The 16,179-nt window shown below is 39.9% G+C and overlaps 1 protein-coding gene across 4 annotated transcripts; it reads right to left on the bottom strand.

Moving 5' to 3' along the window:
- Positions 1–1,224: 1,224 nt before the first annotated feature.
- csf1b (colony stimulating factor 1b (macrophage)) lies at positions 1,225–14,643 on the bottom strand. Of its 4 annotated transcripts, none has more exons than XM_054609466.1 (9): positions 14,433–14,643; positions 12,648–12,767; positions 12,473–12,535; positions 12,178–12,348; positions 11,803–12,004; positions 11,586–11,722; positions 2,003–2,046; positions 1,860–1,894; positions 1,225–1,713 (listed from the first exon to the last, which is right to left on the bottom strand). In XM_054609466.1, the coding sequence occupies exons 1-8, from the start codon at positions 14,472–14,474 to the stop codon at positions 1,861–1,863; spliced, it is 813 nt and encodes a 270-aa protein (XP_054465441.1). In that variant the 5' UTR covers positions 14,475–14,643; the 3' UTR covers positions 1,225–1,713; position 1,860. The 4 variants fall into 4 exon arrangements, with proteins under 4 accessions (XP_054465441.1, XP_054465442.1, XP_054465440.1 ...); XM_054609467.1 differs by having other exon boundaries at positions 1,226–1,716; positions 12,648–12,761; XM_054609465.1 differs by having other exon boundaries at positions 1,227–1,716.
- Between the last annotated feature and the right edge of the window lie 1,536 nt (positions 14,644–16,179).

Genomic DNA, 16,179 nt, shown 5'->3' with positions numbered 1-16,179 from the left:
GTCTGTAAGTCAATGTGAAGATTTATGACATGAGAACTGACGTGATTCACTTTATATCCTCCTTTGAACAGTATGAATCATACATTTTTGTGTAAACTGAATCTTTTCTTTTCTGAATCTGAAAAAAATGAATAAATCAGCTTCCAGAGTTTGTGCCCCTTACCTTTGTCAGTCATATATTTTTTGATGCAACAACATGTTCTGTTTTCTCTAATTTGAAGGTAAATAGGCAGCGAGTTTGGGTGAGAGAAGCCTTGTCTTAGGCAGTTCCCTTTTTGTTTTTGTTGAAGACAACTTGCCTTTTCATCTTGCACAGCTGCCTTTAATCCTCTGCAGAAGGGCACCTAATTTCATTATAGAAATACTTTTCTTGTTTTGTATTGGAGCAAAAAAGTCTGTGATTATGAAATGGACCATGGCCAGCACCACAGTGATTTGCACACTGATAAAAAAAAAAAATCTGAAAAACAGCGGCCAGCACACATGCACACGTGGGATTCCTTTGACAGGACTAACGGATGTGGTCCTCCTTCGAGTTGATGCACTTCAGAGGGTGGGGAATTGTCCAATTTTTCTCAAACTCAGACGTTATGCAATATATTATTATAACCCCTGCTGATTCAAATAGCTGCATCGTATATCAATGGCAACGAGGCCGATCTATTCTGCTCACTTTCATGTTTCTAAACTGAAAAACATTTTAAACTGGAATTTTATAATTCCTGTTTAAATTTGGACCAATCTGCATCCAAAAGGACACCTGAATTATAATTCCTGTTGATCTTAAAGATTTCTCACCAAGTTGTTTGTGCATGCTTTGTTATTCTCATAATAATTGACGATATTATCCTGTTATTTGCCAATACCGTGCGGTATGTGCAGCATGCATATGAGTAGGCCTCGTGCGTTATTCCCACCAACTCTTGCTGTGACGCCCTGTGCAGTTACGACATTTCTTGAGTGGCTGCAGCAGCGACTGGTGTGTATCTATCGGGATAGAATCTCAACCTCTCTCTGCCAGAAACAACAGCTCGGTGTGTTTTATCATTAAAAGAATATTCTCCAGAGTTCATGTTCTGAAACAATACTGTTCTGTTATCTTTGGTCAAAAGGTTAAGAGGTTGGACACGTGGAGTCTGTGAAAAGGCTGATAATGAGGAGGGAACTTTCCAAAGCAGCGGGAAAGATATTCTGAAACATTTTTGACTCATCATAAAGTATTATGTCCTTTAATGAGGTCGGGAACCTGCTCTTTAGATCCGAGCTCCTTGTGCTCGTATATGAATGTGCTGGAAGACGGAGAGATTTATGTCTTGGATTTGATAATGATGGAAGCTTTATTATCAATACAGTGACTGAATGGAGTCAAACTAATAAATAACTTGTGGAAATGTTTGACAAACAACATAACAAACAATTGGTTAAGTGGTAGCAAATGGACACACATGGTTCAACATACATAACTAGTGTAAAAATAAAACATTTTTTGTTTTAGTGGAAAAGATATCTGCAATACATAACGCACAAACATAATATACATACCATATTATTTCAAATAAGGCCCATCTCTGCTCTCAGTCAAAGCAAAGCTTCTGATTAAAACGGTGAGCATGATACATTACAAACAAACAACACTGATATGAAAACTTGTTCGTGACGGAAATAATGTGCAGCTTCACGAGTGCTCCGTCTGCTGCTGCAGCGATGTGCTCTCTACTGCCCACGGAGAGAGAGAGAGAGAGAAAGAGAGAGAATATAAAGATGGATGTGCACTGCGGTCATTGAGGCGGACGCACGTGTGAATCATGCTCCAGCTCCAGCTGTTGTAACTCTTTGATATAGGTGAGAAGGATACTCACATTATTGCGGCTCCATCTCTACGTCCTGCCGCTCTCTGCGTTTATTGGCCAGATGACAAAGGAATGCATTAGGTCGACTACAATACACATGGGAAGAGTGATCATTTAAAAAAAAAAAAAATGTAAGTTCAGCATGTTCTGACCTTGAGTTCGTGTGTGATCTTGATCTGTGAGGGTTGTGAGTTATCTGTTTTGGAAAGAGAATACTTAATGAAATAAAACAGGATAAGTATTCACAGAGTAACAGACACATATCTCATCTTTTTACATTTTACAGAAACAAAATGTTCTGACTCGTGACAGTCGATTGACAGGTTTATGTGTGAAGATTGAGACACAATAAACTGTATTTTGGCTAAACGTTCATAGTTGGAACAAACTGAGAACACTAAGTGATGTGGCAGTAAAGGGGAATGCTGTTAGAAGTAGAAACACTTTTATGGCTTATTCAATATTCAATATAATTTCTTTATCCAGCAAGCATATTATTATTATTATTATTATTGAAATCTACTGCTGTGATTCCAAGCACAGCCTAATTCTCCTCCACTGAGTAAACTTTTTACAGCCACCTTTGAAATGTACAGCAGCTTAGCGCTTCACAGTCAAAGAATACGTTTTGGGTTAAAGTCCTCCCTCATGTATATGTTCCTGTCTCACCCCTGCAGACAAAGAAAATATACATAAAGTCTCTTCTCCTGGATGGTAACTCAAAGTCCATCAGGGCTCAGTTTCAAGACCTTTTGAAGTCTTTTGTATATTCAGTGTAGCATGTCATGATATATTATTATTATTATTATTTTTTGAAATCTCAACATTTCATTTTCCATGTTTAAAGCATATATACAATAAATATAAAGTTAAGAAAACAAACACAAAAAAAGTTAATAGACAAAAAACATATGAAGAGCATATTAAGTTTAGGTTTAATTGAGTTAAATAAAAATGATATAGAGATCATTGTAAATATAATAATAATATAATATAATATAATTATTATTATTATTATTATTAATTAATTATTAATTGTCATCATAATAAGGGAGACACGGAGCAACCCACATAGTTCAATATAAATATAAATTAAAAAGAGTTGCAAAGGCACTCATATATACAAAAATCCGATAATACAATAAATATGGGAATAAAAAGAATACCAAAAAGGTGCAAAAATAAATAATACAGAAAGCCAGTAAAAAGAAAAAAAAGAGAGAAAGAAAAAAAACCCATCATGTTATCTGCATGTTATGATTTTGACTTCCAACTAGTGGGAAACTTCACTGGTGATGGGGATTCCAGGTGAGACGTATATTTGGCTCCAGTTTGGACCTTCATGCAGTTATAGGCTTGCTTCCAGTTAAGTTTTGATTTTAGCACTGCCATATTGCCCAAAGGGGGGCAGGCGGACAGAGCTTCCATGTGACTCGCAAAGTTTTCAGCCAAGTTGTTAACCCTCACAGCTGGGGCTCATTTTGTTTGAACCTATACAGGTGTTTGACCATCTTTGCATTGGTAAGTTCTACTAAATGGAGAGCTTGACTTGGCAGGATTTCTTTTTGCACATCTATCCTTCCGACTATTATCTGTAACCGCTGCCCTTCAACGAACCGGAGCGGATCCCATCGGCATTGGTCGAGAGACGGGGTACAACCTGGACAGATCGCCAGACTTTCACAGGGCTGACACCTGTTCACATTCAAACCCACGGGTAAGTTAGACTTTGTACTGTAGGAAAACCCACGCCACAACAGGGAGAACATGCAAACTCCAAGCCGGCCAGCGGGTTTCAAATCCTGAACCCTTTTGCTGAGGTTAAGTTGCAAACCAATGTGATCCCATAGAAGAACGCTGTGGTAGCAACCTGTCAATCACAAGGTAGCCCCGCCCTAAAGCATACCCTGCTTTATGTTCTGCTAATCATACACTGCACACATCTGCCTGCCTGGTCTACGTTTGGGTCTTCTCCTGCAGCCGTGCAATGTCTGTGCAATCACTGCCAGCCAGCGCATCGTCCCTCCTCCTGCTGGGTGTGTTATGTCGCCGCATGCAGTCAGTTAAATAAGGATATGGACAATCAATACTAAGAATGACCCAATCCCCCTCCTCTTTCAAGCTTTCTAATCTTGTTATTTGGCTGTTAAAGCCTGGTTGGATGTGAATGTGTCTCTTCCCCCTTCCTGATTTAAATTAATAAACTGCAGAATTTGCTGTGGTATTTTTGGAGTCCACTTTTGCCTTCCTGCCTGTTGCATATCACTTGTTTGACCACCGAGTGCTGCTTAGTTTTTAACGCTGCTTCTGCAAGCCTGCTGAAAACCTCTAATGTTTTATTTGAAGTCTGATTTTAGCCATAGTCAAAACCTGTGTTGTTGAGAAACTTGTGAGACTAGTGAAGACCTATTAATGCATTAACCTGAAAAAGGAGCCGTGTGTTTGCCATTATTTCACCACTTGTGCGGAGCTGTGATGTGATTAAATGCGGAACAGTGACTGATCAAAGCTCCCATACAGTTCTGGTGTAAAGTGAACTAATATCCATAATAAGAGCCACTCTGACTATCAACTACCAACTAGTGCCTTTCTATGTGCAGTTTGCATGTTCTTGCAGGTACTGCAGTTACATCAGAAAACACAACACATGCATCTTAGGTAGTAGCAAAGCTAAATAATTGGAATTAGTCCCCAAAAATGTGGCTGCCCAATGTTTACTAAATATATATCTGGTCCAGAGCAGATTTACTCTAAATGGACCATAATTCACTAAATGAACATCATGCTGTGTTGAAGAAGACTTGAAACTAGAGATTGAGACCATAAACTCATGTTTACAATGTTTACTGAGGGAATAAATCAAGAGAGAAGTAGAGTCATTTTTCTCATAAACTTCTATACAACCAGAGGAGACGAACCCCTGCTGGTCTTTAGAAAGAATGCAAGTTTAAGACACCTCAGCATTGGCTTCACATTTCAGACCCCGAGGTTGCCCCCTGTTTTTTGCACGTATACTGGTTACACATAATAGACCGGCTTCATACTGTGATCACTAAGCTGATTCAGCTGCGAACCATTTTAAAAACAACTGTGCATGTAAGGCACCAGCTAATAAAGTTAACGTAGCATATGTCCTTAATCCAGGCTTCATGCTGGGAAAATAAAGCTTCATGCCCACTAGTTTGAAAAATAAATGCATCTGCCCCAAGTGATGTGTCATTACAGATGTTGTCCACATCCTCATGCAGAATGTTAAGCCCTTGCATCCGTTAACACTCAACACAGAGGTGATGTTTATGAAAGTCAAAGAGGGGTCAGCACTTAAAGCTTAAGTGTTAAAGAGCATGTTATAGGGAAACATACACAGACACACTGTGGTGAACAGCAGGCGATAGAGGAAAGGAAGTGAGTTGCGTCAGAAAAAAGGGGAAAACAACGGCTAGTAGGCTGAGAATAACATTCCACAAGTGGAGAGTGAGAAACTACATCAAGCACTTTATTGCAAAAGGCCCTTTTCACAGCAGCCATTTTGACACGACACAGCAGAGCGAACATAGGTGTAACTGAACAAAGTAATTATGATCCCATTTTTTTTGTTTGTCAGATAAAAGCTGTAGTTTCCATTCAACTACACTGCGATTTCTCGGTTTTGAGGGAAATGCGTTTTCTCTTGGATCAGAGCAGACTTTGCTTTCTGGAGGGAGGAGCGAGCGCTACAACGGAGCGTTTCAGAGAGAGGGTGAGAAGAGGTGCTGCAGGACAGCCAGGATGAGAAAAACAAGGAGGATTATGAGCATTAACGCATGTAAACATGTTGTAACTGTAACTGGAGATTAAAATATGCACCTGGAAAATAGTATAATAGGGCCTGTTTAAACAAAACAAAACAAAAAACTGATGCAAAACGACTTGGTTAGGTTCAATCAAAAATATCATAGTTTGGCCTAAAATTTGTATGAAATTGAATCAAAAACACTTTACAGACAGTGTTTGGTTTGTCCATTCTGAGCAACTGTAGAACTATGGCGGTGCAACATGGGTGGACTCCATATGTATGTAGATATAAACTGCTAATTCTACACTCACAAAAAACATTCTTAGGTTAAGACGATAACACACTAATGCAAATCATGAATATTATGTTCAATTTCTGCCGATAAATCCCCATTAACCCATCACACCGCTCCTTTAAGACGTATTTGTGTTACGTCAAAAGCAAATGCAATTCATGTCTAAAAACGTTTCCCTTGTAAACGTATGGGCAAGTGACTTTTAAGAGACAGGGCTGGTCACAGTCATTCCAGTGAGCCCTGGCCTGTGAAAAGGGCCCATTTGTCACAGCCTGGCTTTATGCCCTCTGACTTGAGGGTACATTGGATTATGTTGCATCTTGTCTAGATCTGTAGAGGATTTTGTGTTTGTGTGGGTTTTTTTCACTTGTTTCATGTGGTTCATTTAGGATTAGTGTTTCCTGATTTTGTTTGTGAGTTCCCTTCTCTCTTGTTTCCTGTCTGGTTTTCTTCTCTGCCCACCTCCCTAATCGTTCCGATTAGTTTCACCTGTCTCTTCTCTTGTCTCATCTGTTCCCGCTTTCCCATTTGTCAGACCCTATTCACACCCCTTCTGTTCTTTAACTAGTAGCCGAAAGGTAGTTTGCTTGTGGCCTATACCCACCTGTTACCTTCCTGCTAATCATACACTGCACACATCTGCCTGCCTGGTCTACGTTTGGGTCTTCTCCTGCAGCCGTGCAATGTCTGTGCAATCACTGCCAGCCAGCGCATCGTCCCTCCTCCTGCTGGGTGTGTTATGTCGCCGCATGCAGTCAGTTAAATAAGGATATGGACAATCAATACTAAGAATGACCCAATCCCCCTCCTCTTTCAAGCTTTCTAATCTTGTTATTTGGCTGTTAAAGCCTGGTTGGATGTGAATGTGTCTCTCCCCCTTCCTGATTTAAATTAATAAACTGCAGAATTTGCTGTGGTATTTTTGGAGTCCACTTTTGCCTTCCTGCCTGTTGCATATCACTTGTTTGACCACCGAGTGCTGCTTAGTTTTTAACGCTGCTTCTGCAAGCCTGCTGAAAACCTCTAATGTTTTATTTGAAGTCTGATTTTAGCCATAGTCAAAACCTGTGTTGTTGAGAAACTTGTGAGACTAGTGAAGACCTATTAATGCATTAACCTGAAAAAGGAGCCGTGTGTTTGCCATTATTTCACCACTTGTGCGGAGCTGTGATGTGATTAAATGTGGAAAAGTGACTGATCAAAGCTCCCATACAGTTCTGGTGTAAAGTGAACTAATATCCATAATAAGAGCCACTCTGACTATCAACTACCAACTAGTGCCTTTCTATGTGCAGTTTGCATGTTCTTGCAGGTACTGCAGTTACATCCCAAAACACAACACATGCATCTTAGGTAGTAGCAAAGCTAAATAATTGGAATTAGTCCCCAAAAATGTGGCTGCCCAATGTTTACTAAATATATATCTGGTCCAGAGCAGATTTCGCCACAAGGATCAATAAAATGTAGCTTATTTAACTTTCCAAAGTAAACAAAGAAAGACAGACACAATATCGTCTCTCATCTAAACTCCCTGTCTCTCATAACTAAAAGTCAAGCCATAAATATTGGCGTTATCTCGGACTCAATCGTCACATCAAATCCATCACTCGGTCTGCTTGCTACCTCCTAAAAAAGTCTTGCACGGATAAAAGGAGTAATGTGCAAGCAAGACCTAGAAAAGCTTATACCCACGCTCTTTATCTCCAGTAGATTGGATTACTGCAATGGTCTGTTCACATCAGTGAAAGCTCGAAGCAACTCATACTTATTCAGAACGCCGCTGCTAGGGTTCTGACGAAAAACTAGGAAATACAACCACATTACACCCTTTTAAAATCCTTTCACTGGCTACCAGCCACTCGGAGAATTGACTTCAAAATCCTTCAGCTTGTTTATAAATCACTTAGTGTGTCTGGGTTCAAATACATCTCTGATCATGCTTGTGCCTGTGAGACCCCTAAAACTTTGGCCTGAAATTCGGTGAAGAAGCATTTACTTCTTATGCAACACAGACCTGGAACAACGTCCCAGATGATATAAGATAAACCCAGATTCTGACCAAGTACTGCTTCAGTTTGGAATCTTGTTTCCACTAGGGACTAGGAATTGTTCCATTTTTTTATTTTTTTTCCGTAACTTGCTTATCCAGTTAAGGGTCGCAGGGGTGCTGGAGCCAATCTCAGCTGTCAATGGGCGAAGGCAGGGTACACCCTGGACAGGTCTCCAGTCTGTCACAGGGCTGACATATAGAGACAGACAACCACTCACACTCACATCCACACCTACGGGCAATTTAGAGTCTTCAATGCACCTAAGCTGCATGTCTTTGGACTGTGGGAGGAAGCCGGAGAACCCGGAGAGAACCCACGCTGACACGGGGAGAACATGCAAACTCCACACAGAAGGTTATCTGGCCCGGGAAATGAACCCGGGCCCCTCTTGCTGTGAGGCGACAGTGCTAACCACTACACCACCGTGCAGCCCACGAGGAATTGTTTATATCCTGATTTGCACGCTTAGGTAAGTCCAGTAGTATCCCTGATCTGTTTTCCACTACACTGATGCATATCATCGTGGCTCAATAGCTCAGTGTATATTGTTTGTGTGTGCGTAGCTAGGGTGTGGTTGAAAGGGAGAGAGAGAGAGAGAGACTGTGGCTGCATTCATCACATACAGGTGTTGGCGATTGATGCAGAGGGAAAGATTTGCTGTGACGTTGTCTCGTAACAGTAAATGCACATCGTAAGTTACTGTTTTTCCATAATTAAACACTGCAAAAATGATCCGAAACCAATTAAATTCCTGGCCATTGCTTCCCAGCTGCTGGGCACAATGCCTCTTTATTTGGCATCTCAATAAATGTATTATCAAAAAAACAAGTGTAATGAAAAGTTTTTTTGTTTTTTTTAATAAACCATAAGAATGTGGTTTGGATTTCTTTAATCAAACATTACACGAATGGTTGTTACAGACACACATGGTGAAGATCGAATTGTGTTGAATCCTATTTAATTGTGCATCTTTTTATGGGAGAATTTGCTGTGTTTTTTATTCTTTTTGCATTTCACTTGCTTTAAACTGAACTTACTTGGACATTTTTGTATCACTTGCCTGTACTTTTATACTTTTGCACTTTTAAAATCCGCATAATTTAGTTATGCTTAGTATTTACCAGAAAGGAGGGCTCGCTAATGTCTAAACCATTCCCAGATTCCCAGATAGTATGACCTCTTTACAGTTTGTTAGCTTGTGAAGAGCTGTGTGGGATAAAAGCATACCATAGACTGTAACACCTTATAAGCAAATACCAGGTTGTAATTCAAGAAACCTGTTTACACCTTTACTAAACTGCAGCTGTTGCTGTTTCATGGCATTTTGATTTATTGGCTTCTTCAGTTCGTTTTAATTAGACATAAAAGCGTTTATTACTTTATTCTCACCTAGGCTCCATCAATACGGCTCTGTGTCTAAATCATGATTTTATTTTTATTTGAAATAATAGCCATATAAATCCGAACACATTTTGCGAGTAGTAAGGAAGAGGAGTTAACTGCAGCTGGTGCTATTTGAGGGCTTTTACTTTATTGAGTTCTCAAAGTAGTAGTATTTTTTTTTAATTACAGTCCTTAATAACAATTCTCCGAATAGGAATGCACATAAAGAGTATTCGGAGAATTGTTAATAAGGACTGTAATAAAAAAGAGTAAGCTGAGGCTTTTGATCAACATTTGTTTGTTTGTTGTTGTTGTTTTTTTTTTACATTAGTTAATGACCTAATGTAAAAAAAAGACAAAACAATGAACAAACAAATGTTGATCAAAAGCCTCAGCTTACTGTACCCACCCTTTCGACTTCGTACATTTTCAAGCGACTCATTCACTATCAGGTTTACGATTTCAAAGATCTCTGTTTTGTTCTCTTTGGCGGCCCCTATCAACTTCTTGCGTAAAGATTCTAAAAGACATTTTCTGAAAAAGGATTCAGGTAGTCCTGGTGTTATCGTATCTTACTGCAGCTTTTGGCACTGTGGATCATAAAACACCTCTAGATAAATTGTGTTGGGCTCTCAGGAACGGTCCACAAGTGGATCATGTCATTCTTATGAATCTGCAAGTACTGCCATGACGCATGGAGTCCCACAAGGATCAGTTGCTGGGCCCCTCCTATTCATTCCTCTTGCTAAAATCCTTTAAGACCATGAGGTTGATTATCATTTCTATGCAGATGACACCCAGATCTATCCAACAAAAAATTTACCAAAAATGTAAAAGATTTTCTTCGGCAGTAAAAAAGGAAAGCTGGTACTTTATGTTTACCTTGTTCCCAGAAAACTAAAAATGAATCATCTCACATTCCAATCGCTATTCAACTCGCTACTTCAGACTGCAGCCTACGGTACACATGGTGTCTCATTTCTTATGAAAATATTAGTATTGATTTGGTCACAATGACATGGCTAAATACATAGCTTGCCTTGTTGTTAAACAGACTGTTAAATTTGAACTACTGTTTATGTGCAATATCATTGACTTTAAATCTTGCTAGCGTAACGTTTGCAATATGCTAGCGTAATGCTTATCAAGATTTTTTGTAAATATTGATGATTGTTTGGGAACCTCGACATGGCTGGGTAGCTAAGTTGTCTTGTTGTTAAAGATACAGTCATTTAATATTTCCTGTTTGTGAATTGAACACAATGTTTTTGACTTTAATTCTTTCGAGCATATCTTTAGTTTTCTGGCTCGTAGCTGAGCCAAAGGGTTCTATGAGCTGAGCTAACAAGAAATATCTTCCGTAGCCAAGTCTTGTCTAAAGTCCGTCCTATTTCCTGGAGCAGTGAAAAACATTTCCAGTATATGCCAACTTTATGGGATTGTAATGGTTGTTCCAGATTTTAACAAACCTTTAGGGTTACAAGGGAGACTGAGTGAGTGGATTGTGAAAAACTTCAGATTTTTCATATATTGTTTTTCCATAGCAAGTTCTTTTATAAGACTTGCCTGTACTTTGATTTGCCTTATTGTATACTTCTACCTTTCTTTCTTTCATTGCCTTTAAAGCACTTTGAATGTCCTCTGTGTATGATAGTGTGCAAGATAAATAAACTGGCTTTGCCTTTGTAGCGATAAGCGGTAATTGCAGGTATGTTTTTGGATCTCATTTGCCAGAAATCCAATGTCGCCGCTTGTGATTTAATTCCTGGGAAAGTCGCCAGGGACACCCGATTTGTAATACTGCAAAAGCAACGGCTTTCATGAGTGGGTCATAGGCTTCTTCGCCATTTTGTTGCCTCAGTTGTTTGAATATTAAATTATGTTAGCCGGTTGAAAAACACCACTCTGATTTGCTATTACTTTAAACAATAGCTGATGGCACCAAACAGCCCTGAATTGGATAAGGAGCATAGGATCATTTGCAATCAGAAACTTTTGTGCATGTGCTGCTGCAAAAAAGCTCTTCTACTCTCCCCATTTAAGTCCAGTCCGCATTTAATGTGCTCAGTATTTACCAGCAAGGGAGGGCTGGTACTTCTGCAAGAGGGAATACCACAGAGAGCACAGGCAGGCTGCCAAGGCCTGCTCAAGCGCAACATCACTGGAATGCATGGCTAAACTTTATTAGTGCACATGTGATGCAGAAATCAACAAAACAGAAGTGCTGGTACCTTTTGTGTGATGAGACAGTAGAGAGTGAGTATGAGAAGCAGTCCTCCACAGATGGAGACCACGATGAAGCCGAGGATGTACAGGTCTCTGACTGGTCTTCTCTGGGAGGCCTTCGCCGAGCTCCAAACATAACTGTCTGTAGAAAAAAGACATTTATGTTGTGATCTCAGTGGCTCCATACGTCTGCATCACTCATTTTGCAGAAGAGATTCGCACCTGTAAAATGCTGCATGGGTGACTCTGTGTATAGCTCTGTGGACGAGCCAAAGAGTTCTGTGTATTCGTGCTGGCATCTCCAGTCTACCGGCGAGTCGCTCTTCGTCACCAGCTCCCAGTAAACAGACAGAACATCCGAAGCCCTCTGCAGCGCCTCTGAAGTGGACCCTCTGTAGAGTATCTCAAAACTCTCTGGCTTGTCCTGCGGAGGATTCCCAGGAACATACTTTAAATGTTTTTTCATGTATCGCAGATTTTACTTCTCACGCTGGGCAATCCCTCAGATCACATATTTGTCACATACATGTTTTTTATTATTGAAAATGCAATCTGTCAGTGTGGAGCAACAGGCTCCACCCAGAAACACGCACTCACCTCAACCTCCTCGTTTATCTGAGGCACGCATTTCTGAGAGTATATGTTGAGGATGAGCGCTCTCAGGGACTGTACGTAGCCGTCGTTGACCGAACCCCGACTGTATTTGAAGTGGGTGGTGAGGAGCTCCAGGATCCAGGGTAGAGCAGCTTTTACAAAGCAACACTTGCTCTGTGGGAAACCAGAACAAGAGGTAATGAACTTCAAAGCACAAAAAAAGTTAACGGAAAGTTGGAAAGTGACTCAAAGGTTTTTTTTGGAAGAAAACAATCCCATAACAGAAAAGTTACCTTACCAAACTTCTCCGTTCTATGAATGTGTAGGTTATCGTGCACCCGCTCCGCAACTGGTTATCCATCTGCAGGAACAACAACATTGCGGAGAGTTTTAGCCCAGGTCGCGCAGTGGGAGCGTCCACATTGTTTCTGATCTTGATTCAACAAATGTGTTTCTAATGTTTCAACACCTACCAGATGCCTGACTGTCAGCAGGTGCTCCCTAGTGATGGAGTGTCTGCATGGACCAGGGACCTCAGCCATAGTCAGAGGGAAGCTCAGGAACATAAGTACACACAGACACTTTACCTGCAACTAACACAAACCATACATGACCTTCATGTCTACCACACATTATATTACGTCTGATGCACGTGCGATTATTTACTCGGCTGGAAAGTGCAATCATTCAAAAATACTTTTTACTTGACAAACATGACTCAAGTAGAAAAAAAAACAAGGAATGCTTTCAACCACCAACTCAACCATCCTGGACTTAACCATTTCAATATGAAAGGTCTCCATATGGTAGTCTCTCTCTTTCTGATTCACTTTTCCCTCCCTAATTGTGATCATCTTGTCTTCGTAAAAGTAAGTGCTTTCTTATAAATGATTTTTACAAGGCAAACCAAGTCCAATGCAAACTTAAACGGAATGTACTCCTGGTCGTGCTAGTTAAACAGTATGCATACGGGCAGTTTCTGCATTTCCATCCAAAGTGCACAAAAAAGCTGCTCTGTTTCAGTTGCAAAACAGTTTCTTTCCACCCCTGGCCAATATTTGTGTGCTACAGTTCTGCTTCTTGACTTGAGTTAAAGTATCAGGTTTCGGGTCGAGTTTCTGCAATATGCGCAGCGCCTCAGTGCTGCAACGCTACCAGTGACTGATGTTTAAGTGACCTCAGAGGAACCTAGGCTGTGTTAGATAAGTCCCAGTTACGGTCAAACAGTGCCCTCTACCATGGAGGCTTAGCCTTGGAGACTCTTGATGTTACTGATGACGCCTGCTACCATGCACCTTTTGGCAGCTGAAAAATAGGCTCCAGGTGGACTTAATCCTTCTATTGAAGATCGAAATATGGTGACAAGCACATGTTCTTCAAACTGCAGGAAGAATGTCTGCACTAGAAGATATTCTTCTTTAAAACAGCCCTTACACTGATTCAGTTGACCTGTGAGTTCGGTGCAGCTTCTACAACAAACAGTCGAGATAGGCGCCAGCGAAACGAACAAAAAGCCATAAAACCTGATTTATTCGTTGCCTGATTAACTTCTGAGATGTTTAAAGACACAAAAGGCAATATAGCCACCAGAGACAAAAAGTATTCCTTTCATATTAGGTTTGTCTGTTCCTAATATAATGCTGAGCTGCATGCACACTTCAACGCTTGAGCTGTTTTTTGGATTTATGAAACATAAAATCTACGCAGTTTTTTGCAAAGATTCTGTGTCATGTGATAATTTGTTGTTATTTGCCATAAAGCAAAAGTTGCGCCGCATGTGCAAGCAAATTGATTGCCGAGACCCAAAGGAGAAGAAATAAAAATAATTGTGTTCCATCTTTGTTTGAACTATCAAAGCAGATTAAAAACAAAAAAGCTGGTAAAAGTGACATTTCAAACATAAAAGATAAAAAAAGCTATTCTCAAAGTAAAACTAGATGCTATGTGTGAGCTGAAAGACTATCAAGCCAGACTTTGACTGATATTGGGAACCTCCATGATTGATGATAATCAAATTAATGTGATCTAATAAAAGCATTAATGTGATTGTATTTGGCAAATGCAAGAGCACATGATGCAAATTTCACCTGTCACATGATTTGCTCTCTCCATGCTGCCCATAATATCTGTATGTAGGTTAAAAAAAAAAATCAAGCAAAAAAACTTCTTACACTGACTTACAAAAGCATGCTCTATTCTTTCCCCTTCATTGGCTGTATTGTTTGAGCGGCATTGATTGAAGAAAGGTTCTCACCTACCTTAGCTTTGCTCTGAATCAGGGTTGACACAAGGATGGTCATCTGGTACGTGTTTGACAATGGAAAACACCAGACTCCTCTGTCACACACATTGAAGCAAAGAGATCCTTCTCATATATTCAGTTCCACTCCACGGAAAGGAATTTCAGCCGTTAAGAAAATTTGACACTTCGTCATGTGGCGCTGTTCTTAAATGCATTGCCTGATGTGCTCCTCCTGCACAGAGTGAGTTCAAACCGAGACGTAGCTGACAGACAGCCCTTTTTAAAGACCTCCCACCTCTCCACTGTTTGATAATACATAGCCCTGGTTCAGGATGTGTCTTTTGGGTTGCAGATTTACTGGATAGTGTGGATAGTTTTGTTTTTTTTATGTTTGTAAAACACATCCTCTATGGTAATTATTGAAACAAAAAATTGGACAAATAATGCTTGACGTGGGTGCTGATAACATCTGTTATGGGTTTAGAAACTCTTTCCCCTGGAGGCAATTTGCTTTTGAAACACTGGTCCACATATGATCCCTGAGAATAACGATTTCCACTGCTTATTTAACTGACAGCTGTAGCTAAAAGGTACTTCGCAAATAAAGCATACAGGTGAGACGCACATTGCTGGTTTTAAACTTCTTCCACTTGCACTAGAAGTCTCTTCTGTGGAGTGTTTGGGATCACGTGTGTGATCAGGTTTTTTTTTAAATTCAGGGCCCTTTTGCGCCTTCACCGCTTCGGTTTAATTGATAGTTTGACCTTTTAGGAAATCAGTTAATTCACTTTCTTGCCAAGAGTTAGGTGAGAAGATTGATATCCTGGTATCAATTTTCTCATGAAACTCTTGGCAAGAATTAAAGGGGCACAAGCCCAAAGTGAACAATTGAATGAACTCTATATGTGATGTGTATTGAATGACAGGAAAGCCTACTGTTGATTTGAGACAGATGAGGAGAAGAAAAAAAGCCACCAACTTTGCATTTCAAATATTATAAACTTTACATACAGGATGATAACAACATTGCCTGAGATGATGATGATGATGATGATATAAATACTACCAAAAAGATGTAACTATGACAAGATGTTATGCAGTCAATAGATTGATAGATCTTGTTCAAGGAACATGGCTTTTTCCACAGTTCCAGTATAAAGACTTTAGCTATTTATCCACCATATATTTGGCAGGCATTATATAGATAATATCTTGTGAAACATGATGGTTGTTCTGGTTGATTTCCAGCCAATAAAACCCTGTTGACATATGTGAGAGATGTTTTTTGCAGTGGTTTGAATGTACTGTTGATTAAAGTGCATAGATACGCACCCTCACCTCGCTGACTACTGTCAACAGATAAAATCAGAAGCAGACAATTCATGGATGTGAGAGCAAGGAAGCATCATTGTAGCATCGAGAGGACTTTCCCGACTATTTCAGAGAAAACGAGACAAAAACATCTGACAAGGGCATGTGATGAATAGGTGTGCTCTTATTGTTTCGTTATCTTTGTGTCTCTTCAGTCTGCTAAGTAAGCAAAACAAACTGTTTTTGTCGAGTCAGTAATAAAATCACCCTTAAGGGTCAAATTTTATCTGATACCAAAACCAGGATTTAGATTGTAATCCAGCGTACCTGGGCGATAAAAATAAACGAGTTGTGGCTTTTTTTACACCAATTATTTTTTTCCTATAACAAAAAAAGACAGTTGGGAACACGAGCTGCACAGACTAAAAAAAGGGATGATTTTGTTTAACTGT

Source organism: Anoplopoma fimbria, chromosome 12 (genome assembly GCF_027596085.1).
Source record: "Anoplopoma fimbria isolate UVic2021 breed Golden Eagle Sablefish chromosome 12, Afim_UVic_2022, whole genome shotgun sequence".
Classification (NCBI taxonomy): Eukaryota; Metazoa; Chordata; class Actinopteri; order Perciformes; family Anoplopomatidae; genus Anoplopoma; species Anoplopoma fimbria.
This window is presented reverse-complemented; position numbering and strand designations above follow the sequence as displayed.